A 26,383-nucleotide genomic window follows, 5' to 3' on the forward strand; every position below is an offset into this window, starting at 1 on the left:
CTTTGGGACTCGCACTGTTGCAACACTCGTGTTAAATAGTTGGCCAAAGGTGTCATTAATTCCATAGGGCATTCCATCAAGACACGTGGCGATATACTAGAAATCCTTAATTTCTCATATACTTTCTGCTCATTCACCAGCAGTCCGTCCTCCGCCATACATTCCACACTTCAGCTTCTGAAGTTGCCTTCACGAGAAATACGCCGATAAACTGGTCATGTAATTGAATAATTCAGCTCTATCTTCCTCATTGGTTACCAATCTGCCAGTCGTCAACTAACATAATCCTCTGATAGTCATTTTCCATTCTACTTGCAATATATCGAAAGTACTCACTAGGATTTTTCTTAGCTTGAGTGGCTAATTTCTTCTCATATTCCACTTTTGCTGCCCTTACACTTTACACAAGGCTGACCGGGGCTAGAGGGGCTTGAGTGCTCCAGGACCCCCATCTCTCATTGTTTTGGGCATTCAAATTGGCTCTAAATTTTTCGGGGCCCCAACTAGAGCCTGGTGCGCCTGTGTTAAGTACGGCCCTGTTGACCAAGTGAAAAAAATTTCTAGAAATGTGCGTGTGTGTGTGTGTGTGTGTGTATATTGTTGTCAAGCAACAGCTGCTATATATCCAAGTACAGTATATATACACATATGTATATATATTTGAGAGAGAGAATTGAAATGACTTTTTAAAATTTTAATAAGCTTTATTTAGTAAACTTCTAATTTATAATAAAATCTGCTAACTTTTTATGTGTTTTCTTGGTTATGATATTTTGCAGACGCGAAATACCTACTCTTGTTTGGGCTCAAATCTGCGGTGCCATATCTCTTATCAAGATTTTAACTTTATATGTGGTTGATCGTCTAATATCATGTCATGCGTTTAGTTATCATGTCATGCTTTTAGTTAGAAGCAGCTTGGTTAAAGGGTTGTGGGAGGAGGATTTTTATATGTCGGTTGCTTTCGGCACTTTTAGATTTACTTTAATTTGTAATATGGCATGTTTCGTGACTTAGATAATGAATTATTCAACGAAAGAGTGAGCTTTTCAGTTTCAAGGCCGATTCAATTTCAAGCATCGTTGAAGACACTTATGATTTAATTTTGCTGAAGTAAATTCAGAATTTAAGCATGATTGCTCGTTCGTATAGATTCAAATTATTTTCACGAAGCGTGAAATTGTGTACAAGGCAGAGTAGATATTCAATGTGCACATCTAAGAGTAAAGATGAAATAGACTCCGAGAAAAATAACAGACCTCCTGAGGGGGTTTCAAACAAGGTGTTTCGTCTACTGAAAAATGAATTTAAAAGTTTCAGAAAAAGTCAGCTTAGTCCTAATCCCGAAATAGTGCCCAAAGAAGTCGATATTGCTATAATTGGTGGAGGTATAATGGGTTCGTCTATTGCATATTGGCTGAAACAACGGGCACCAGAAAGTTTTAGTTTGGTTGTTTTAGAGAGAGACCCTACAGTAAGTATACACACTTTTAACTGTTTTGTCGTTCAGTATTTATTACCATTAGGTGACATCTCAGAGGAAGCCAAAGACTCATTGTGACAAGGTAGTTCACAGCACATAACTGGCCAAACTACTTAATCCACTATGTGCATGTGCTACTTACTGATAGTATTTTTTTTTTTTCCCTGTTAATTATATGTGTTTTCTTTGGCTGATTTGCTTATATGCTAGATGAAAAACCAGTTTCCAGGAATGGAAGACCCTACTACTTCCATATGATATAAATTTAGTTCTTCTTCTTCTTCTTTTTTTTTTTTTTTTAATTGAAAGGCAATATCATTGCCCCATTGTTCTTCCAGCTGCATTGATCTGGCTAATGAAGACAATTAAAATACCCTCACATAGACTCATGGTTGGATCAGTTAGTATTGGCAATGCCCTTTGGTTAGAAAGACTTGGGTTTGAATCCTGTCTAGGATGTGAAGAATCTTTATAAGGTCTTTTCATCTGAAAATGAGCCATGGTCTCAGAAGGAGGTGTAAGGGTTTTTCACTCTACAAAACATAAACTGGCAGAAGAATACACACAATTAACAGATATGACTTCATCACCTTAGCTGCTTCAGTAATAACTCAAAATAGCTAAGTAGCTCATCATGAAAGACCCATTTTGTCTCATACATTGATTGTTATGCTTCTCTTTACTATCAGTTTAGTGCACTCACTATTAAGACATAACATTTGTCTCTTGTTAGAAGACCAGTTTCAAATCTAGTCTGTCTTGGACATGAGGAACCTTTGCAAAGGCTTTTAACTGAAGATGAGTTACCCAGTTTCATACAAAGGTAGCATTTTTTTTTTTTTTTTTTTTCTCATTCTACAACAAACTAGTCAGAGGATTTATGCAAATAAAAAAAAAAAAAAAGTTATAATATACTGGATCCATAGCCTTAGTTACTTTTGCCATAATTTTAATCCACCCATGCCATCAGTGACTTATCACATCTTTTGTCGAATACTCCATTCACTTGCCACTAAAAAAAAATCTGCTTCTCGCTCACATATTTATTTGTCTATTAATCTGTTTGTTATGCACATTCCTAACACAAAAGAATTTATTGGACACTCGGATGCAAGCTTGGTTACTTCTAATCTGGTAAGTTTGCTTTCACAGAGCATAGTAATTTTTCAAGGTACTTAAGCCTTTAATAAGCAGAATGGTAGTCTGACACCTGATGTTGAAAATTTTCTGTACCTCCAATTCTTTCACAAACAGCCATGCCACGGTGGGATTTGAATCTACATTTGTGTATTTGAGAGCACTCTAACCTGCTCAGCCAACCTGTCAAGTAAAATTCCAGGATGTATGTATCATGTCTTCTCTTTTTCTCCTGCTTAGCATCATGCAAACACTAAATCTTGCTTTTTTCTTTTTCTATTCCCTTTTGTTTTTATCAACTTTGTCAGTCTTTGCATATTTTTAAACTTTTCTTGCTTCTTTCCCACTGTGTCAGATGTTTCTTCATTCCAGTTGCTACAGTGTCATCACAAAGTTGATAAGAAGTTTTAGTCCTGGACTTCATCTTTTGCTTTATCATCTGTGACCTGACATTCATTGGTGACGAGGCCTAATTTTATAAAGCACTTGGTAATAGATTCAAAAGTCGAAGCATTTCTCAAGTCACGTATATTGCATTCAGGATATTCAGATTGTCTTACTGTGCTGTCAAGACAGCAAATGTTTCCTCTATAAAAGCATTACAGTATATTACTTTCATTATGTGGATGATGCCATAATTGCTTCAGACTTGATAATACCAGCAATATATATGCTGGTTGGTTGGAATTATTGCACTTTGGTATGGATGTTTGTGCATATCTTTAGGTGGTCTGTGATTTTAATTGCAGGTTGGTGGTTTCTGTGAGCCCACTATCCTACTTGTTAAAGGCCTGAAGTGCTCTGGGGAGAAGGAGGAATTTGGTCTCTCTACAGACCAATAAATATGGATTCTTTCTCTTTTGTAACACTTTTGTAATCCTTTTCTAACTTTTGTAAACAAATTCTTTAACTGACCCAGTATATTAATGTGGTATGTATTTGTAACCTTTTTGGGTGGAACTGTCAGTGTATGTATACACACACACACACATATATAGCAGATGCAAAAGAAAGGACATAAAATGGTGTGGTGGTTTACTCATGGATTACTCAAATCACATTCAACCACACACAGCAATCCCAGAAATGATAAGACAGGATGATAATTATTGCCTTGATGCATACAAAGAAATAAGCCAGAGCAGAGACTCAACTATATCGTGAATTTGATACTTTATGATAGAAGCGTTTTATTGTATGATTAAACCAAGATTTGAAATAACATTATAATTTTTTTTCTTTAATTTTCATTGATTGGGAGGTAGTGGTAACTTGTCACATAATTTTGTGAATAAGGATTTATAATGTTTGTTAGTTTGTAAACAGAGGGAAAAGAATGGTCAAAAAAAACAACATTGTAATATGTGAATGGCCCATATTAAAAGGATGCAAATATTTATTTTTTACTCATTTTTCTCTTTTCAGTACTCTCATTCTACAACTGCATTATCAGTAGGTGGCATTAGACAACAGTTTTCACTGCCAGAAAATATTAATTTGTCTTTGTTCAGTGCAGAGTTTCTACGGAACATAAAAAAGCACTTATGTGTCTTTGGTAAGTTCCCTATAATGATAAAATACTTTTAATACCCAGTTACATTTGTTTAAACTATCATTATGTATTATTCTACACTATGTCTAGTAATTAAGTTAAGGGGGATAGTAAATCCCGTATTGTTTTACAGCTGGGTACGAAACTCTGAGATCAAAATCTAAGAGTTTCATGCCGAAGAACTATCGGCGAGTCCAAGCATAAGTCATCACTTGGGTAGTACAACACTAAGGCAACTCAGAGCAAAGGTGGAGCAAGCTCCGTCACTATCCTTAATATTTTCTCATAATGTAAAATGCAGCTCCTAGGAGATGTATTACTGTTTTACATTGAGGAGAGGTCACTACCCAGACCGATTTCGACCCTTATTGAGGTCTCATCAGTGAGTAGGTAGACCCGGAATATCAAGGTTTAAGTGAACCGAACTTACATATACCCCTACTAATAAATTGCCAGACCGGTGTACTCGTATATTATTATTACTGCGATAAAGAGCCAAGAGGCTATATTACTATCACTTTATTAAAAAAATTACTGTCTAGTAATTTTTTTCTCAATTATCCCTCTCCAAACCAACAAATATATTTATATTTTGTTAGCATCTGGCTGGTTGAGCTCTGTAATTTTACAGAATTCTTGACAACAAATATTTGTTCTAATTTGAATTTTACTCTAGCATAAGCAGTCAAAAATAATAGCCTGTTCTTGAAGTAACTATGTGACTTGCCTGTTGTATGTTGCAATCAGTTGACTTCATAGGTTACACTAAGTATACTCTTCATTGGAAGGCAGATTTCCTTGAAAATATATATTGCCTTACATATTGTGGTATCTTATTAATAGACTCATGGAGAAACTCTGTAGTAATTTTGGAATTCATTTTTTAAGTGTATAAAAATTGAAAGTGTTAAGTCACGATGTAGCTTCATGCGAAGACTATTATTTTTTTTCACTTACACAGATAAAAACAAGTATATAATTTGCCAAATATAACATTCTATTCAATCCATTAAAAAAAAAAATTACATTTATCTCAAATAAGAGCCTCTGTTTTTATTTGAGATAAATGTAATTTTAAATAAGAGCCTCTGGTTGGCCGAGTGGTTAGCATGTCCGCTCTCCATCCAAGAGGCTGCGGATTTGAATCCCGCCATGGGCATGGATGTTTGTGATTGTCCTACAGACTTTGTGTGGAAAGGGAATCTGCAACTCTACCACTTATTCTAGCAGAAGACATCATTGCCAAAACCATGTGAGATACGGCAGTGACCATATGGCGTCTATGGATGTCAAATGTGAAAAAAAAAAAGAGCCGCTGTAACTCAGTTGGTGTAGACAAAGTCCTTTGGCTGGAAAGACCTGGGTTTAACCTTGTCCTAGATGCGAACAACCTTTATCAGGGCTTTTCAACTGAAGGTGAGTTAGCTGGTCTCATACAGAGGTGGTAGGTTTTTCTACCAGAAACTTGGATTTTTCATCCTTCAAAACAGGCAAACCATCCAGAAGAACATGCATAATTTAGAGCCATAGCAGACAATGAAGATAGGATTAACTGCACTATCATAAGAAGTATCAGGTTTCTAGAGACAAATTACTTGGCCATTGAGAGCGGAAGTGAACATCACTTCCGCTCTCAATGAATAGGCTGCGAGTTTGAATCTCCCTGCAGGCAGTAATGCTTGTGAATGTCTGCTTTCTTGATCAAGTAGATAACGTCTTCTGCTCTTAAGCTAATGAGCTGTCGATTTGAATCCCACCGTGGCACGGGTACTTGTGAAAGTCTTTAGGTGGAAGTTTTTTTTTCAGTGCTAGACCATCATTAAAATTAGATTAGATCCTTCGAGATAATGTGATTTAATTTATAAATACCTCCACAACAGTTTGTAAACTTATATGTAAACACAGTACACTGTTTACAAATACATATAGTAAATATATACAAAAAAAAATCAGCTCAGCTAACGCCTTTTTATTCCCGTATATACGGGAGTAGGCGAGGCCATTTAGCCCTATCTAACTTTTGGAGACTGAGTGGGCAGTTCAATCTCCACTGGTACCCAATCAGAGACAGATGGCCCAAGGCTATCACTAATTAAGCGGTACGCAGTGAAGAGAGACGGCTCAAATGTGCCGCCATCTCGTGGTCTAAATATATACAAATATGTATATATTTATGTAAATATATATATTGATATTCACCCTGTTCCCTACTGCTGGGTGAAGACCTTTCGCTAATGCAAGAGGATTGGGTCAGCTTCTCCCATGGTAATCCAGTCCATTTTGGGAGAGAGTATCTATTTGTTAAGTATGCATGTTAGGATTTTGAACCCACTGCCTGTTGGCTGGAGAGCAGATATGCTTGGACAATCTTGGCATGTACACACACACACGTATGTATATAAAGTAAGGTACATATAGTAAATATAAATTATATAAAGGCCTGTGTAGCCTTATGGAATTGGCAGTTACATCCGTAGTGCTAGGCTGCCAAAGAAAGCTGTCATCATCATCATCATACGTATCAAGGATTTAGGCCTAGCATGGCCTGTTCCGGCCTTAGAAGTCATCGTTGAATCATTTAAGAGGACGTCCTGGTTTTCTTTTTCCTAATGCTTGTACTTTAAGGCTTGTTTTGGTAATCTTTCTGTTTTCATTCTTTGAACGTGTTCCATCCATTTATGTTTATATTTTTTAATTTTTTCTGTTACTGGTTCTTGGTTTGATTCTTTTCTTCATTTCTTTTGTGATCAAATAGGGTATACTTTGCAGGTTTTCTCTTGCAGAAGAAAAAAAAGAAAGCTGTTCTCAGTTCAAATCTAGTCACTGACTATAAGAACTTTTTCTAACCCTTTCTTTAACCAGATCTTGAGTAATTTGATCTGTGGTACAGGAAAGGGTTTCTCTGCCCCCCCCCCTTTTTTTTTTTACCCCTCTTGGAAACTTGGGATTTTTGTTCCATAAACTTGAGAAATTAGCCATAAGAACCAAGTTATTTCAGACAATAAATATATTTTGCTTGTGTTAGGGACTATGAGATGGTGGTACTTGTCAGCTCAGCCATCTCTTCACTGGATGCCAGTTATAAGTGATAATCTTGGATCTAATCTAATCTTGTGACACCCTCTTAAAAGAGGAGGTGTCACAAGATTAGATTGCAGCTGATGAACAGTCCGCTTCCATCTCTCTCTATCTCTTGCTTCTGTAAGATGCTTGCCCGTCCATTCTTTGATGTTGTCTTTCCATTGCAGTCGGGGTCTTCCTCTTCTTTCCTCCACCATCCCCTGCAATACTATTCTGGGGAGCTCTCCAGAAGAACTCCTTATCAAGTATCCTGCAAACACTACTTTTCTTCTTTTGGATATTAGCCATATAGTCTCTTTTCACCTTGAATCTTTTAAGAATCTCTTCATTGCTCACTCTTTCAGTCCAGCTGATATGATCCATTTTTCTCAAGTGCCATATTTCAAATGCATTCAATCGGTCACTCATCTCCTTATTGATCGTCCAGGACTCATATCCATACGTCCTCATGCTCCAGATCATTGTCTTGAGGATTCTTACTTTTAAGTGTTTGTTCAGATTTCTTTTTCCTAATATGTGGTATATTTGGAAAAATGCTGGTTTTGTTTTTTTAATTCTGTTCTTAATCTTGGATCATCTATCTCTTATTGGCTACCAGTAGAGATTGAACTGCCTCCCCTCAGACTTCAAATGTTAGATAGGGCTAAAATTGCCTTGTCCACCTCTTATAGCAGAATAAAAGGTGTTAGTGGATTTTTTATTTATGGAGACACACACTTTCCATGTGGGCTAGAGTCACAGTTCCAAAAACACCTGGTTTCTCTAGATTCAGGGTGATATATGCTTCCAAGGAAAAGTGTCTTTTGTTGTAGAAAATACGTAAGGCAGCAACTTGCCATACAGAAAATATGTTATGACGTTACTTTTTGTATAAAATGTTATTTGTTTGCCTGTGCTAAGGTTGAATATAGATTTTTTTTTTTTTTTTTTAAAAGAGAATATAATTGCTTATCAAGTATAACATGCTACTCAATCTAGTTAGATAAAAGCTTTCTACCCAACTATCTTCTCAAACTTGGAGTCCAGAGTATGATTTTTTATTTTGTTTTGTTTTATTTTATTTATTTATTTATTATTATTATTTTATTTATTTATTTATTTTTTTTTTGAGATCTTTCTTGTATTCAAAATTTGGGATAAACTGAAATATTTAGAAAATTTAAGTAAAACATTTACAGTTAATTTGTTTATAATTTTGATGTTAAATGAATATTATAATATTGTAATTCTTTCTTTCACATGGTGATCAGCATTCATTTTTAAAAATTATAGAAACAACTACTATGTTATAGTAAAACTTCAATTTAATGTAAATCAAATTAATCACCTGATGTTTTGACCTTCATATCAAGGTCATCATCCAGACTGTATATACATTCCAGATGACAACCTTCATATGAAGGTCAAAACATCAGGTGATTAATTTGGTTTACATTAAATTGAAGTTTTACTATAACACAGTAGTTTATAATTTTTAAAAATTAATAATATTATATTGTTTTCAGTTCAATAAGATGTTGTATGTTTCAAGTGCAAAAAATGTTGGTTTTTACTATTTTAAAAGTGTTCACATGCTATAACCATACCAAACAGGAACTGTTTATGGTGGCATATTCTAGACTACACTATTTTACTGTTCAATTAATATTCTATTTCCTGTACACTGTTTACCAGCAAATATGATTGTTTAGTTTTATCATCTGCTATATATCATCGTGCCTAGCAACATGCAATATTTTGTTATAGTGTAAAAAATAAATTTTTTAATAACTGATATATATCGCCCTCCTCCCAAAAAAAAAAAGATAAATGTAGATCAGTGTTTAATGATCTGAACTAAATGAGTGTTTAGGCTTAAGTGATGGTTTACATTAACAATTAAATTTAATCGAATGACTACAGCACAGAAAAATAATTAAACATAAGTTTAATCATTCCTATATTTCATTTGTCATCAGGGATACAATAGTAAAATGGTATTTGACACACACAAAAATATAAAAACAGTAAGTGAAAGAATTAGAAACTAGAAGCCTGAAGTCTTATGAGGGGGGGGGGAGATCCTCTATTTGTTGACTAGCCTTAGCTGTTGAGTGGGAAGCCTGAAAATTAATGTTTCCCAAATCTTGGGAAGCTAAACACAACTATACTTTTATTTAGTTTTTAATTTGCTGCTGATTCTAAAGAAAGCCTTTCAAGTTTATCTTTGCTGCAATGCAGTGTAGTAGTTTTTTCCCATCTGATTCAGTGTAAAGTATTCATCCATACTGGTTACATCACTTGGAAAGGCACTATATAAACAGAAAGAGGGTGCAGCCATAGGCTCTTCCCTCTCTCCTCCTGTAGCCAATTTTTATATAGAGCATTTTGAAAAACATGTGCTTGATACTGCCATTCTTGAGCCTTCTATTTGGTTAAGATATATTGATTATTCTTCTGTATTTGGCTACATGCCTTAACATATTAGACTCTCCTCCTCAACCTTAACAGCCAGCACCTTAGAATCCAGTTTCCTATACAAAAAGAAAACAATAGCCTGCCTTTTGTAGATACATATCTACACCAAATAGCACCTGTTCTTTTTCAGTTTACAGAAAACCTATCTACACAGGTTTCCCGTGATCCCCTCTCAACAATACGTTGACAAGTGTTATTAAAACCCTTGTCAACAGAGTCTCAAACCAATTTTTGCAAAAAATCAGGTTTCTTTCACACCTGAACACTCCTTTATTCACCAGACTTTCCTGTCCAATTGTTACAATGTCTAAAAATATTAACTAAATAGTTGTTCTACAAATTAAAGATGCCAAAAATTATATTCTTGGTTTAATCCTTAATCCAAGTATAAACAAAGTTTGCATGTAAAGCAACTTCATGACTGAGTAACTCATATATGAGTATAGAGGCTAATGACTTCATATCACATTCCTTAGTATCCCGTAATGCAAAGCACATATCCTTCCAGACATGTATAATGTTATGCATTATGGGAAAGATCACTATCCAGACCGGTTTTCACCTTTGTTGTTTAGTCTGATCCAGAAGTGATACCAAGGTTGAAATAATGGAGAAGTCATATTTCGATATATAAGTAGCCAAAAGGTCTCACACCTTTAATTTATAGTATAGTCAAACGAATAATTTAATTTATAGTATAGTCACACCTTTTGGCTACTTGTATATGGAAATATGACTTCTGCATTACTGTATTACTTTACTGATACTTCAGTAAAGGCCGAAACCGGTCTGGGTAGTGATCCTTCCCAGAATGCACAGCATCATACATGTCTGTAAGGATATGTGCTTTACATTATGGGATACTGATTGCGAAGTTGCTTCTTGCACAAACTTTGTTTGCTTACGTGGATAAAGGATTAAACCAAGAATATAATTTCTTGGCATCTTTAATTTATAGTATAACAAGTGGAAAAACTTTCAACAAAAAAAAAAAATTGTTGTTCCTCACACTCATCCTCTTAACATACAGAATACAGTAATGCTATTACTATTCTCTATATCTGGGACATATTAAAAAATAATAGCTAGAACTATAAAGAAATATAATCTCTGCACTGCTTTCAAACCTCATTTGAACCTGTGCTCTTATCTGCTCTCCTAAGGATTCATTTCCTCTGTTCCAAGTGTTTACAAGGTTCCTTGTTCTTGAAATTTATCATATTAGGATCAACCGAGAGATCTACTAACATCTGCCTTAGAGAGCACAAGAAATACATCTGTTGCCACAATTATGGTCAGTTGGGTCTAGATGACCATGTTTTGCATAACTTGTACCAAATCAGATGGGATAAAACTACTATACTTCACTCAGAACAAACACAAACTTGAAGGACTTTTTTTTAGAATGAACAGCAGATTTAAAAAACTAATCTAAACTAAATAAATATAGTTGTGTTAAACCTTTCAAGATTTGGTAAACATTAATTCTTAGGCCTCCCACCCAACAGCTTAAAGCTAACCAACAGCATTCATAGATGAGAGACTCATAGAACTTTAGGCTTCTAATCTAACTTCTTTTACTTATTGCATTTATTTTTTTGTGTGTACAAATATTATTAATATCTTGACAGATGAAATATAGACACAATTAAACTTTAATTATTTTTTGTGCTGTATTCATTCCATTAAACCTAATTATGAACTAATCATGATCTAATTATTAACTATCAATTCATGATACTGTCAACCAAACTGTCTACTCTTGCTGTGCACCAGTGAAGCTGGTGTAGAGTCTTAATTGGTAATTGTTAAAATGAACAAACAGTAGCTAAGAGTTTCAATCTTCTATGTAAGGAATGGATATTTTTAAAATGTTCTGTATGAAATAAAAAAAAAAGTAATATTAATAAAATAAAAGAAAAAAGAATCTTCTGCAATGAGGTTTATCTCATTTTCTTCTCAGTATAGTAAAAGAATTAGTGACATTGCACAAATGCATGGATGGAAGCTTAAAACAGTACATATAATGAGTATAATTAAGTAATGTAGATGGTTGATTGTGTGGAATAGAGTTCTCTTCCCTGATAAGTCCTTGGTATCACATAATAATAATAATAAATAAAAAAAATTTTTTTTTAGATAGAGATCCTCCTGACATAGGTTTTCAGCCACATGGATATCTTTTTCTTGCAAATGAAGCTGGTGCTGAGCAGTTAATAGAAAATCATAAAATTCAAATGTGAGTTATTTTTTAAGTGACTTAGTAGTAGTCTAAAATGGTTATTGGAGTTGTATTTTTAGTACCATGAACAAGTATAGCTTGGAAGAACAAAAGAAAATTTATCATCATCATCATCACTATCAAATTCCTGCCATGTACCCTCAAGGGGTGTATAGGATATGACAGTACTACATGAAAAAATTACATCATTACTAACTTCCTATCTACAATTTTCCTCCAAATCAGTCTGTTACTTGTCAAGACTCTAACATTATCAGATCTTATATTTCTATCGTCTAAGGCACTTTGTACCATATCAATCCACCTATATCTTGGTCTTCCTCTGGGTCGTTTTCCTGCCAACCTGGCAGAGAACACTTGTTTTGCTAATCTTTCCTCTCCCATTCTATTAAAGTGACCATACCATCTGAGATTAGCTCTGCTAACGCATTCCTGGATGCTGACAATGTCAAGTTCTTTCCTAATATCCTCATTTTTAATATGATATTGCCATTGATGCCATCTGTTCATGCCTCTAATCTTTCTCAGGACTCTCATATCTGCAGTCTCTAGTCTTTGGTCAAGTGTTTTACTTCTGACCCAGCTCTCAGATCCATAAGTTAAAATTGGTTTGAACACAGTCTTGTATACAGCTAATTTAGTGTTCCGACTAATTTCTTTCTTATTCCATATGAATTTATTCAATTGACTTCCCACGATACCAGCTTTGCTGATTCTGTTGTCTATTTCTATATTTAGTTTACCATCTTCAGTAAAAATTGTGCCTAAGTAGCTGAAATGTTTTACTTGTTCCACAGGTTCTCCATTCACAACACAGTTGTCATTTTCAATGATTCTGCCTATTTTCATTGTCTTTGTCTTTTTATTGCTGACCTTCATACCATATCTATTACAACAGCTATTCAATTTAGTCAGGGAATCTTGCAGACTTGTAGCGGATTTATTTAGAAGTATAACATCATCCGCATAAAGCAAAGAGCTGACATTAACATCTCCAATTTTGATATCAGGTTTAATACCACATTCCTTCATAATGTGATCCATATAGATAATGAATAACAGAGGGGATAATGTACATCCTTGTCTCACACCAGATTTAACATTAAACCATCTTCCTGTACTTCCTTCAATTCTAACTGCTGACTCACAACTCAAATAAAGACTAAGTATTGCTTGATATAATGCCCCATTGACACCATATAACTGCAGCGTATTGAATAGCTTCTCTCTTGGCACCTTGTCATATGCCTTTTCCAAATCGACAAAACTTAAATACAGATCTTTGTTATATTCCCATGCTTTCTCGACTATTTGTCGTAAAGTGAAGATCTGATCCTGACAGCCTCTATTTGGCCTGAATCCAGCTTGTTCTTCACTAAGCTTTTTTTCCACAATTCTTCTCAACCGTTTCTCAAGTATACTTGCATAGATCTTGCCAGGAACACTCAGTAGGGAAATACCTCTGTAATTCTCGCATTCAGTTTTATTTCCCTTTTTATATATGGGTACTATGAGAGCTCTACTCCAATCATCGGGAATTCGTCCCTCTGTCCAGGCTTTCTGAACTATGCAGTGCAGCCACTGTAAGACTCTTATACCACCATACTTCAGCATTTCTGGTCGAATATCATCTACTTCTGCTGCCTTTCCACATTTCAAGCCTTTGATGGCTTTTTCTACTTCAAGTATGGATATGTATTCCTGACTGCATGCCTGGTCAGTGTTTTTTATCACAGTGCTGTCATCACTGCTTGTTTCATTTAGCAGTTTTTCAAAGTAATTACTCCATACTTCAAGGATATCTTTTTCTCCTGTTTTCATTTCACCTTTATCATCTCTAATTCCTTTTACAGCATGCTTTCCTCCATTCCTAAGCTTCTTCAACAACTTACAGAATATTTTGCCACCTTCTTGATATTTATTTTCTATATTCTTGCCAAAGTCCTCCCATGACTTTTGTTTAGCTAGTTTTACACACTGTTTAGCTTTCTTACATTTGTCTCTGTATTCTGTAAGAGTAAAAGCTGACTTATTTGCCAGGAACTTTTGATATGCTTTCTTCTTTTCCTTCACTACCTCTTTAACTTCCTGTGTCCACCAGGGAGTTCTGATTTTTTTATCCTTGCACACAACCTCACCACATGCCTCTCTGGCAGAATTAATCAATGTTTCCTTCAGAGTTTGCCACTGAATCTCCAAGGTTTGATTCCTGTTCTCAAACTCTTTCATTTTCTTTTCAATAATATTTCTGTATTTTAGTCTACAGTTCACATCTGAGAGCTGCTCAACTTTTATTCGCTTTAAAACTTTCTTACATGTTATTCTTTTCAATATGAAATTCAATTTTATCCTGCTCAAGACTAAATAGTGATCACTTCCAATTTCAAATCCTCTGTACACTCTGGTGTCTTGCACCAGGGAGAAAACATCACTATCAACAATAACATAGTCAATGAGACTTTTCTTATTCCTAGCCTCTTCTCTCCATGTGAATTTGTGCACATTTTTATGTTGGAACATGGTGTTAGTAATAACCAGTCCATGTCCTGAGCAGAAATCCAACAGATATTTGCCATTATTATTAGCTTTGCTCTTTTCTCCAAATTTTCCCAAAATATTTTTGTACGTCTCACAATCATTTCCTACTCTACTATTTAGATCCCCAACAAGGACCAACTTTTCCTTTTTCATTGTGTCAGTTGCTTTTTCTAAAGCCTCAAAAAATCCCTCCACTTCTACCTTAGTAGAACCTTCTGTGGGAGCATAGGCACAAATAAGTCTCATTGTCCAGTTCCCCATTCTCATATTTGCCCACATTACTCTACTTGAGACTGACTGCCATTCAAGAAGATTAGCCTCGTATTTTGTGTTGAATACTATGGCTACTCCTTCTTTTCCTTGATCGTCATTGCCTGAATATAACATTTTGTATTTATTGCTCAGAAAGATCTCACCAGTTTTGGTCTTTTTTGTTTCAGTCACCCCTATTATGTCGATCTGGTACTTATCTAATTCCTCAGCTAGCTCCATTTCTTTGCCATTCATGCTTCTTACGTTGATAGTACCGATCTTTAACTCTGGTGATGTTGAGTTGGGGTTTGTTTTCAGATTTGTTCCAGTAGCTGACTTTTCGCTGTTTGCCCTGGTTCCCTGGCGAAAACAACGGGGGCCTTGTTTAACCGGGCGACGCCCCAGCCGGCATGAAATTTTGTCATGTTGTACCATCATTTTTTATTTTGGTTTAACCAATAAGAATACAATTTGGTCGGCTAAATCCCAAATTGCCAGCCTATCTTCGTTCGTTCAGTATCAAAGTAGATACCCAACAGGGTGCACCACGAGAAGGTGAGGATTGGACATTAGGTCAGAAGCCCTGGTCAGTTCTCCGCATTCCTTTAAAGGCTATGTGGAGGTCTCCTCTCAGTTATACAGCTTTGACCCTTAAGCACCCCAAGAAAATTTATTGATATTATATATGAGTTTCACAAGGTTGCAGTTTCAAGATAGACAAGAAAGCAAGAGGTCATTTCAAGAGAAGCAACAAATGCAAAAAAGTGCAGGCAGGGGGGAAGTAATAGTTAGAATGAGGTGTGAGATAAAGTAATGCAAAAATATTGATTAATTGCTGTGTGTTTTGTAATGTGGAACTCTAAAACTTTATTTTCCCCACGCCTTCTATTTTGATTAGACTCTTGCAGATTTCCACTTTCCTATTTGGAATTCTTGCAGATCCCTAAAATCCCTTTTGATTTATTTATATTGAAGCAGTTTTTTGTTGTTGTTCATTGAGGGTGGGGGAAGTTATTAGTCAATTAAATTATTCTCTTTTGTAGAGAGTTAATGTCAGTCATTTAGTCATGCATCAGGAGCTAGAATGTTTGAGTTGCATATGAGTTGTTTCCTCTTTCAAGCTTGTTGCTTGAAAGAGGAAAAGCACTAATAAAGCTCAATACTTTTTATGCTTAGTTAGGGACGTACCATTAATTATGATCAATTAAAGATACATGTCAATCCACTTTGATGGTGGAATGAACTAAGCTTGGTTATTAGTTAAAAGATTGTTTTAGCTTGTGCAGGAAGAAATATGAACAATATTTTGAAACAAACTCTGGAATTAAGACAAACAAGAATGGAAATGTATAGTGTTGAGGTTAGAAAACAGCAAAGAAATCAGATGAGGAACAAGAAATAAGAATAAAAAGAGAGATAAGGAAGAGAGAAATTTAGCAAAGGAACTAGACAGGCATAGCCATTTCCTGATACTTGGGCCAAAATAAAAAGTTTTACTTTACTTATGTATTTCTATCTCCATTTGAATCTTTGCTGTTCACTTTCACAGTACTCTTGTATTTAATTTATTTCACTCCTGTTATTCTCATCAATATATGCTCTTGACATGTATCCTCAAGATGTGTGCAGGATACAGTGATAGTACTACATAATGACTTTTTATCAATAGTTTTTTTTCTAGATTAATCTAATATTAATTTGGAAGAAAATCAGTTACTGTTCTCTTAATCTTGCCTGCTACCTTAACATGGTGAGAGTGAATAGGCAGTGTGGACAAATGTATGCTGATAGTGTAAACTACCAGAAGGGTGACCCTACATATGAAGACCACATCATCATCATGCCAACTAAAGCAGAGGAGCATCAGTAAGTTGAGCTAGCAACCTCTCTGTTGCTTAAACACTGAAAGAAACAGTGCAAAATCTAGCTAGGTGGATTTGACCAGGAAAGGAAAACATTGGAAATAGAACATATTGAGGATGGGAAGTTTCATTTGTTCCTTAAATCAAAAAGTAGTTGAAGAATTAGTTAAACAAAATATAAAAACAGTGTGCATATCCAAAACAATAACAACAAAAAAAAAGTACAGGAATGTATAAATTAAATAAATATTACATTTTTGTGGAATAGAGAAGCAACAGAGCTAAAGCAGGTGTGGAAATAATGAGAATTTTCAAAATGAGATAAAGACTGGGAATGTATGTATCTGAAAGAATATCAAGAATAAAAATAAAATTGGGGTGCTTAAGGGTCAAAGCTGTATAACTGAGAGGAGACCTCCACATAGCCTTTAAAGGAATGCGGAGAACCGACCAGGGCTTCTGACCTAATCCAATCCTCACCTTCTCGTGGTGCACCCTGTTGGGTATCTACTTTGATACTGAACGAACGAGGATGGGCTGGCAATTTGGGATTTAGCCGACCAAATTGTATTCTTATTGGTTAAACCAAAATAAAAAATGATGGTACAACATGACAAAATTTCATGCCGGCTGGGGCGTCGCCCGGTTAAACAAGGCCCCCGTTGTTTTCGCCAGGGAACCAAGGCGAACAGCAAAAAGTCAGCTACTGGAACAAATCTGAAAACAAACCCCAACTCAACATCACCAGAGTTAAAGATCGGTACTATCAACGTAAGAAGCCTGAATGGCAAAGAAATGGAGCTAGCTGAGGAATTAGATAAGTACCAGATCGACATAATAGGGGTGACTGAAACAAAAAAGACCAAAACTGGTGAGATCTTTCTGAGCAATAAATACAAAATGTTATATTCAGGCAATGACAATCAAGGAAAAGGAGTAGCCATAGTATTCAACACAAAATACGAGGCTAATCTTCTTGAATGGCAGTCAGTCTCAAGTAGAGTAATGTGGGCAAATATGAGAATGGGGAACTGGACAATGAGACTTATTTGTGCCTATGGTCCCACAGAAGGTTCTACTAAGGTAGAAGTGGAGGGATTTTTTGAGGCTTTAGAAAAAGCAACTGACACAATGAAAAAGGAAAAGTTGGTCCTTGTTGGGGATCTAAATAGTAGAGTAGGAAATGATTGTGAGACGTACAAAAATATTTTGGGAAAATTTGGAGAAAAGAGCAAAGCTAATAATAATGGCAAATATCTGTTGGATTTCTGCTCAGGACATGGACTGGTTATTACTAACACCATGTTCCAACATAAAAATGTGCACAAATTCACATGGAGAGAAGAGGCTAGGAATAAGAAAAGTCTCATTGACTATGTTATTGTTGATAGTGATGTTTTCTCCCTGGTGCAAGACACCAGAGTGTACAGAGGATTTGAAATTGGAAGTGATCACTATTTAGTCTTGAGCAGGATAAAATTGAATTTCATATTGAAAAGAATAACATGTAAGAAAGTTTTAAAGCGAATAAAAGTTGAGCAGCTCTCAGATGTGAACTGTAGACTAAAATACAGAAATATTATTGAAAAGAAAATGAAAGAGTTTGAGAACAGGAATCAAACCTTGGAGATTCAGTGGCAAACTCTGAAGGAAACATTGATTGATTCTGCCAGAGAGGCATGTGGTGAGGTTGTGTGCAAGGATAAAAAAATCAGAACTCCCTGGTGGACACAGGAAGTTAAAGAGGCAGTGAAGGAAAAGAAGAAAGCATATCAAAAGTTCCTGGCAAATAAGTCAGCTTTTACTCTTACAGAATACAGAGACAAATGTAAGAAAGCTAAACAGTGTGTAAAACTAGCTAAACAAAAGTCATGGGAGGACTTTGACAAGATTATAGAAAATAAATATCAAGAAGGTGGCAAAATATTCTGGAGGTTGTTGAAGAAGCTTAGGAATGGAGGAAAGAGTGCTGTAAAAGGAATTAGAGATGATAAAGGTGAAATGAAAACAGGAGAAAAAGATATCCTTGAAGTATGGAGTAATTACTTTGAAAAACTGCTAAATGAAACAAGCAGTGATGACAGCACAGTGATAAAAATACACAGACCAGGCATGCAGTCAGGAATACATATCCATACTTTACTTGAAGTAGAAAAAGCCATCAAAGGCTTGAAATGTGGAAAGGCAGCAGAAGTAGATGATATTCGACCAGAAATGCTGAAGTATGGTGGTATAAAAGTCTTACAGTGGCTGCACTGTATAGTTCAGAAAGCCTGGACAGAGGGACGAATTCCCGATGATTGGAGTAGAGCTCTCATAGTACCCATATATAAAAAGGGAAATAAAACTGAATGTGAGAATTACAGAGGTATTTCCCTACTGAGTGTTCCTGGCAAGATCTATGCAAGTATACTTGAGAAACGGTTGAGAAGAATTGTGGAAGAAAAGCTTGGTGAAGAACAAGCTGGATTCAGGCCAAATAGAGGCTGTCAGGATCAGATCTTCACTTTACGACAAATAGTCGAGAAAGCATGGGAATATAACAAAGATCTGTATTTAAGTTTTGTCGATTTGTAAAAGGCATATGACAAGGTGCCAAGAGAGAAGCTATTCAATACGCTGCAGTTATATGGTGTCAGTGGGGCATTATATCAAGCAATACTTAGTCTTTATTTGAGTTGTGAGTCAGCAGTTAGAATTGAAGGAAGTACAGGAAGATGGTTTAATGTTAAATCTGGTGTGAGACAAGGATGTACATTATCCCCTCTGTTATTCATTATCTATATGGATCACATTATGAAGGAATGTGGTATTAAACCTGATATCAAAATTGGAGATGTTAATGTCAGCTCTTTGCTTTATGCGGATGATGTTATACTTCTAAATAAATCCGCTACAAGTCTGCAAGAATCTCTGACTAAATTGAATAGCTGTTGTAATAGATATGGTATGAAGGTCAGCAATAAAAAGACAAAGACAATGAAAATAGGCAGAATCATTGAAAATGTCAACTGTGTTGTGAATGGAGAACCTGTAGAACAAGTAAAACATTTCAGCTACTTAGGCACAATTTTTACTGAAGATGGTAAACTAAATATAGAAATAGACAACAGAATCAGCAAAGCTGGTATCGTGGGAAGTCAATTGAATAAATTCATATGGAATAAGAAAGAAATTAGTCGGAACACTAAATTAGCTGTATACAAGACTGTGTTCAAACCAATTTTAACTTATGGATCTGAGAGCTGGGTCAGAAGTAAAACACTTGACCAAAGACTAGAGACCGCAGATATGAGAGTCCTGAGAAAGATTAGAGGCGTGAACAGATGGCATCAATGGCAATATCATATTAAAAATGAGGATATTAGGAAAGAACTTGACATTGTCAGCATCCAGGAATGCGTTAGCAGAGCTAATCTCAGATGGTATGGTCACTTAAATAGAATGGGAGAGGAAAGATTAGCAAAACAAGTGTTCTCTGCCAGGTTGGCAGGAAAACGACCCAGAGGAAGACCAAGATATAGGTGGATTGATACGGTACAAAGTGCCTTAGACGATAGAAATATAAGATCTGATAATGTTGGAGTCTTGACAAGTAACAGACTGATATGGAGGAAAATTGTAGATAGGAAGTTAGTAATGATGTAATTTTTTCATGTAGTACTGTCATATCCTGTACACCCCTTGAGGGTACATGGCAGGAATTTTTGATGATGATGATGATGAAAATAAAATTACAAAATATAACTTTAAATCAATGCTTAGAAGTCCCAAAGAAGGAAAACCAACAATGAAATTGAAGTAATTTATGAAACATTATAGATCATAAAAAATAACAGCTGAATTAGTAATACTGACAGTAGACTTAAATGCAAGGATTGGAAAAAATGTAAAGAAACTCAAATAGAATAAGATTACTTCAATTTTGCACAGATAAAAAATTTAGAATAAATACTTTCTTTAATCACATGAGTCAATACAAAATAATGGGGAGAAATAACAGGATAAATGTCTACTATAGAATATACAATAACAAATAGAACAGTAAAACAAAAGCAGATGAAATATTGGATATTAGAGAGTTCTAACATCTGCAAATGCTGGAAGTTGTCGTGGACTATTATTGAGAAAATTTAAACTCAACAAAATATAAAAAAGCAAAATAAAGAAGTCTTATACTTTTTTAATATACACACACACACACACACGCGTGCGCACACCAAAATAGACTAAAAGAGCAATTTCAAAACAATGTTACCAGTGAAACAGAGCTCATTGGGCAGAACATAAGACTAATGCACAAGTGCTTCTAGATTTGAATATTCCTAACTCAACAATTCTTAACCCAATTAAAAAGCATCAACTTTGCTAGTTTTGTCACACTGTGCGAATGGAACGGGACAGACTTCCTCACCAGTTGTGGGTCCTATGGAGGATACAAGACCCAGAGGAAAACCAAGATTAACATGAATACATCCCTTAGAACTGCTTTGGACTTTCAAAGTTGTTGGCATATGAAAGAGCTTGCTTTGGACAAAGAACGGTGAAAGGCTCTTATCCACGCAGGTCACAACCTGTCTTGAGGATGGAAGGGAAGAAGAAGAATTTGTTTCAATAATGAAATACTGTGAGTTGGCTTATTGGAAAGAATTATAAAACCAGAGGAGAACTCACATAAGTGACTTTATTAGTGAAGAAATTTTTGCCCAAGTATCATAGCCATCATCAGTACAAGATCACAGAATGGCAATTAAACATTAACAGACAATTCTAAAAGTGCTACCTTTGTTGCTAATGTAAGATAACTATAAAAGGTCAATAATTTCTTAATTTATTTAAAAAAAAAAATGTATATTCAAACAAAATAAAGTTAGGAAAGATTAGCTGATTTAAAAAGTACCATCTTGAACATAGGGGATAGGCAAAAACCATTGGATCTGTTTAAGTTTGGACAGTGAAGCAAAGCTTCACACATTTCTTTATAAAACCGTTCTGTGAAGAAATAAATTTTTTGGAGAAGTCTTGTCTTGTTCCAATGAACTCTATGTTTAGTGTCAGTGGCATGCTCTGCAAGTCCAGACCACTCAGACTCATGGTATTTAATATGAGACTTGTGTTCTTCTGGCTGAATAAAAGCAGGGTTCCTGTTTTTCGAAAATAAGATGACCAACAATATCAAGGTGGAAATTTTTCTGATGGGACAAAAGCCAACAAAAATATTCAGTAGTTTTAAAACTTTCACTATGTGTTCAACTAATGTCATGCACATAAGGGATAGGAATGTGAGTTATTTCTTCTATATTTGAAACAGTAGAAATATCATAACTGTTAAAATCTCTTTTGATGAAGGAATCCTTAAAGCCATTAGATAAAAAGATGGAATTAATATGTTGTAATTCTTTCTGTAATAACAGTTTGTAGAAATATTAAAACTAAAGTTTTAATAGTTCCAGCCTTTTTGACTTGGATTATGATGAGAATCAGCATGCATATAATGGCCTGTATGAGTCGTCTTTCAAAAAATTAAAAAAATGTCCGCTACCATCTGGCTGATGAAGAATTAAAAGATCTAAAAAGGCTAATTGCTTACCTTTTGAAGAAGAAATAAATAAGCAATTATCCTTTTTAGATCTTCTTCTAAGGTGAATTGGATCCTGGGATGAAGTGGATTTTAATTTAGGAAGAAACTGCTGTAACTCAGAGGAAGAGCCTTTTCAAACTGCAAAAATATCACCCACATATCTGAACCAGCAAGTAGGTCTAGGTGAAATGTTATCAAAAATACATTGTTCAAAGTACTGCATGAAGAAGTTGGCGATAGTAGGAGAAATATGATTGCCCATGACTGTTCCTTTGTTTTTTGATATAAATTGTTTTTAAAGGAGAAATAATCAGAATATATTACAAAATCAAATAGCTTAACAATATCTGAAGGAAATTCTTGGCGAAGTAATTCAGTGGTGTCAGATAAAGGAACATTAATAAACAAGAATACAACATCTAAACTAATCATAATACCTGAAGCATCCAAATGAAGATCAGATATTTTATTTTTAAAATCCAAAGTATTTTTTTATATAAATAGTTCTTCTAGTTGAAGCAGCAAGTGAATTAGATGAGAATTTAGAAATTTTAGAAGTGGGACATACTATACAGTCTACCACTGGTCTTAATGGAATACTTGATTTATGAACTTTGGGAAAACCATACAATCTCGGTGGACAACCAAAAGTTTTAAGCTTTTTCTTTTGATATTTCTCCCAAATAGAAACATTATCAATAAGATAATTAAGCATGTTTAGTTTGATTACAGGTAGGATTAGATGTGACTGGCCTGTAAGCTGAATAGTCTCAAAGTAATAGAGATATTTTTCTCTAGCATTCTTTTCTGTCTTGAACAACAACAGCCTTTCCCTTGTCAGCCTTAGTAATAATTAAATTAAATAAGCTCTCTTGCTATTTAAAAAAAGTCCATATGGTAGAGTTCATAGCTGATGTTGTTTCTAAGAATAGAATCAGCTATGAAGCACTCTCAATGTGAACAAGTATGATTACATTTACATTAATTTACTAAAGATCTGGAAGACTACTATCATTTTAAGATCTAATAGTTGGACTGCTCTAAATTAACTTTGAGTTACAAAATAATTATACATTGTAGAATCAGTTACAATTTAAACTGATTCTACAATTACTGCTGTGTGCCTGTCACAGTTGTCATTGTGTTCTGATGATGCTGGGTAGAAAACCAGTAAAATATTAGTGAGTTTAATTAATGTATTTTTTATTTTTTACCATTAAGCATTATTATGAGTAATGAAACAACATCTAAGCCTCTCTTTACATAATTAATAAAACAGTTTGATTGAATAAAAACTGAAAAGATTTATGATGAAAGTCATGTACAAACTATAAACAAATGGATAAAAAAAAAGAGATCAGAATAGAATAAATACATTAATAGAATGGATTCAAAAAGAATAATTAAATTATCAAGAAACTGGAAACCAAATACAAAAAGAAAGACCAATTGGTAGACCAAAAAAAACAATGGACAGATTGCCTACATTGAAGTATTGTAGATGCAACATGCTGAAACTTAAAGTAAAAAAAAAAAAAAAAAGATTAATCTGTTATAATGACAATAGCATTGTCAGTTTTGCATTTAGGCTTCTAAGTTTACTAACTGCATCAATTCACCCAAATCTCTGGGTCTTTTCATGCCATTCTTGCATCAAACACCTGCTTTTTTTTTTTTTTTTTTTTTTTTGTGAACTGGTCTTCCATTCTGTGTAAGTGACCATAACATATACCTATCATGTTAGATCAGATCTGTTCAAATATTCTTGAATACTAACAATGTCAGCATTCTTTCTAATATCATTCTGGCATTGATAGCATCTGTTTACTAAATTGATTTTTTAGCTGTTTTATTTCCGGCCCATTGCTATTGTATAAGTTAAAATTGATTAAATTGTCTTGTATACGGCTAGTTTTAGTTTTCTGGCCCTTTGCTGTTTAATTTCAAATAAGTTTATTTATCTGGCTCCTCACAAGCTTTGTTTATTATATAATTGACTCTCATAACAACAAACTCATAGGGACCACAGGATTAGGTCAATATAGTGAATTTGTTTTAGCATAGCATTGTACCTATGAGACCTTGATTGATACTTTTATTATTATTATTATTATTATTATTATTATTATTATTATTGTTCCGGGAAACTCCAAGGAGTCAACAGACTCATCGAGGGAGGCCCTAACATCATGTCAAGAACAATTATTCAACATTCACACAGTATCTATCATACCTTGCCTTGAACTCATTCACGGTCGTAGCACCCACAACAGACTCTGGAAGCTTATTCCACTCATTTACCACTCTCCAAGTAAAGAACCTAGCTCTAACACCCTTGTCAACCACGCTCTTGCCCAGCTTCCATGCATGGCCCCTAGTCTTCCCACCACCAGTCATATTTTCAAAAATATCTTCTGGATCAATCTTATAAAAACCCTTCAGTAATTTGAATGTCTCAATCATATCACCCCTCCTTTGCCTATCGTCCAATTTCTGCAACCCACAAATCTTCAACCTATTCTCATAAGGTTCATTCCACACACCTGCTATCATCTTGGTCACTCGTCTCTGGACCCTCTCCACTTCCTCCCCATCACGAAGAAACCCTGGTGCCCATAGCTGGGCACAGAAGTCCAGATGGGGTCTTATCAAGGCTCGATACAGAGGAACAACAACTTGTTCGTCTATGCATGTTAAAGTATTTTTCAGAAGCCAAGTGATTTGGTGAGCTGTTTTAATTACTTTTGCAATGTGCCCCCTAAACTTCAACTCCCTATCCACCAACACTCCCAAATCCCTGGCCTCATCAATCTCCTGGAGTATGGTTCCACCAATGTGATATACTGCTGCTATTCTTTTTACTCCAAAGTGCATAACCTTATACTTTGCCACATTAAATTGAGATCCGTTTTTCCTAGCCCAGTCCTCCAAACTATCCAAATCATCCTGTAAAATTTTGACATCCTGTGCACTCATAATTGCTCTACCCAACTTTGCATCATCAGCAAACAAGTGAACACTTCCTCTCAGATCCTTTCCAATATCATTGATGAACAAATTGAAAAGCAGTGGTCCAAGAACAGAGCCCTGTGGCACTCCACTAGTCACAAGACGTCTTTTAGACTCCACTCCTGAATAAACCACTCTTTGATATCTCTCCTTCAACCACCCTCTTATCCATCTCACCAACCCTATATCTATACCCATCTGCTCCAGTTTACTGATTAGGGTTCCATGTGGTATCCTATCAAAGGCCTTGGCAAGGTCCAGTAGTATCACTGTAAACTCATTACCCCTATCCAGTTCAGCCGTCACTGTGTTATAAAACGTGAGCAAGTTACTGAGGCATGATCTACCCTTCACAAAACCATGTTGTCTCCCATACAATATCCCATTTTCATCTATCCAATCCTGTATTCTTTTCTTGACTAATTTCTCTAAGACCTTGACAATGATTCCTGATATACTAACTGGTCGGTAATTTATAACAGCAGTCTTAGAACCACCTTTATGCAGTGGAACTATTTTCCCCTCTTTCCACCCGCTCGGGACTAACCCAGACCCGAGACTCAAATTAAACAAAATGGTCAAGGGTACTGACAATTCTTTAGCTGCTTCTCGTACAACACGAGCTGGTATACCATCCAATCCCACAGATGTATTGACATTGAGGTTATGCAATAGACTACTCACCTCCACTTCATTAACCACAATTCCCGTATAATCTACTGGTTTATTCGTTTCTGCAATGTCACCACCTGGATGATATATTCTTGCAAAGTGCTCACTCAGTAACTCAACTATCTCAACTGATTCAGTTACCTCCCTACCATAGGCATTCTTTAAAATCATTCTGCCATGTACATTTTTCCTTTTACTTGCTACATATCTAAAAAACTGTTTAGGTTTCTCTTTAGCCTGCATTGCCAATGTTTTTTCGTAATCCTTTTTTGCTTTTCTTACCACACTCGTCACCCTTCTGGCCTGCGCTTTATACCATTCATGTGCCTACTGGTCACCCTTCTCCTTAAATTCCCTCCATAGTTGTTTCTTTTTTTGCAACTCAAGCTTAATGGTGTTATTCATCCATTTAACCCCTACTTGATTTATTTTTCGGACTCTAGGTATACAGTCAGCCATTGCTTCATACAAGCACTTCTTAACTACCTCCCATGCACTATCAACTTCTAGTCCTTGC

The 26,383-nt window shown here is 35.3% G+C and overlaps 1 protein-coding gene across 1 annotated transcript in view; it reads left to right on the forward strand.

Annotated features, from left to right (window-relative positions):
- Window positions 1-968: 968 nt before the first annotated feature.
- LOC150098382 (FAD-dependent oxidoreductase domain-containing protein 1-like) overlaps window positions 969-26,383 on the forward strand; it is a 112,432-nt gene continuing 87,017 nt past the window's right edge. Inside the window, exons 1-3 of the mRNA XM_090405122.1 lie at window positions 969-1,474; window positions 4,046-4,175; window positions 11,850-11,949. Of these exons, the coding sequence (XP_090261248.1) occupies window positions 1,133-1,474; window positions 4,046-4,175; window positions 11,850-11,949 (572 nt within the window). The 5' untranslated portion in view covers window positions 969-1,132. The remainder of the gene's footprint in view (window positions 1,475-4,045; window positions 4,176-11,849; window positions 11,950-26,383) is intronic.

Source organism: Typopeltis vanoorti, chromosome 15, assembly GCF_054136105.1.
Source record: "Typopeltis vanoorti isolate ZY-2024b chromosome 15, IOZ_Tvanoo_1.0, whole genome shotgun sequence".
Classification (NCBI taxonomy): Eukaryota; Metazoa; Arthropoda; class Arachnida; order Uropygi; family Thelyphonidae; genus Typopeltis; species Typopeltis vanoorti.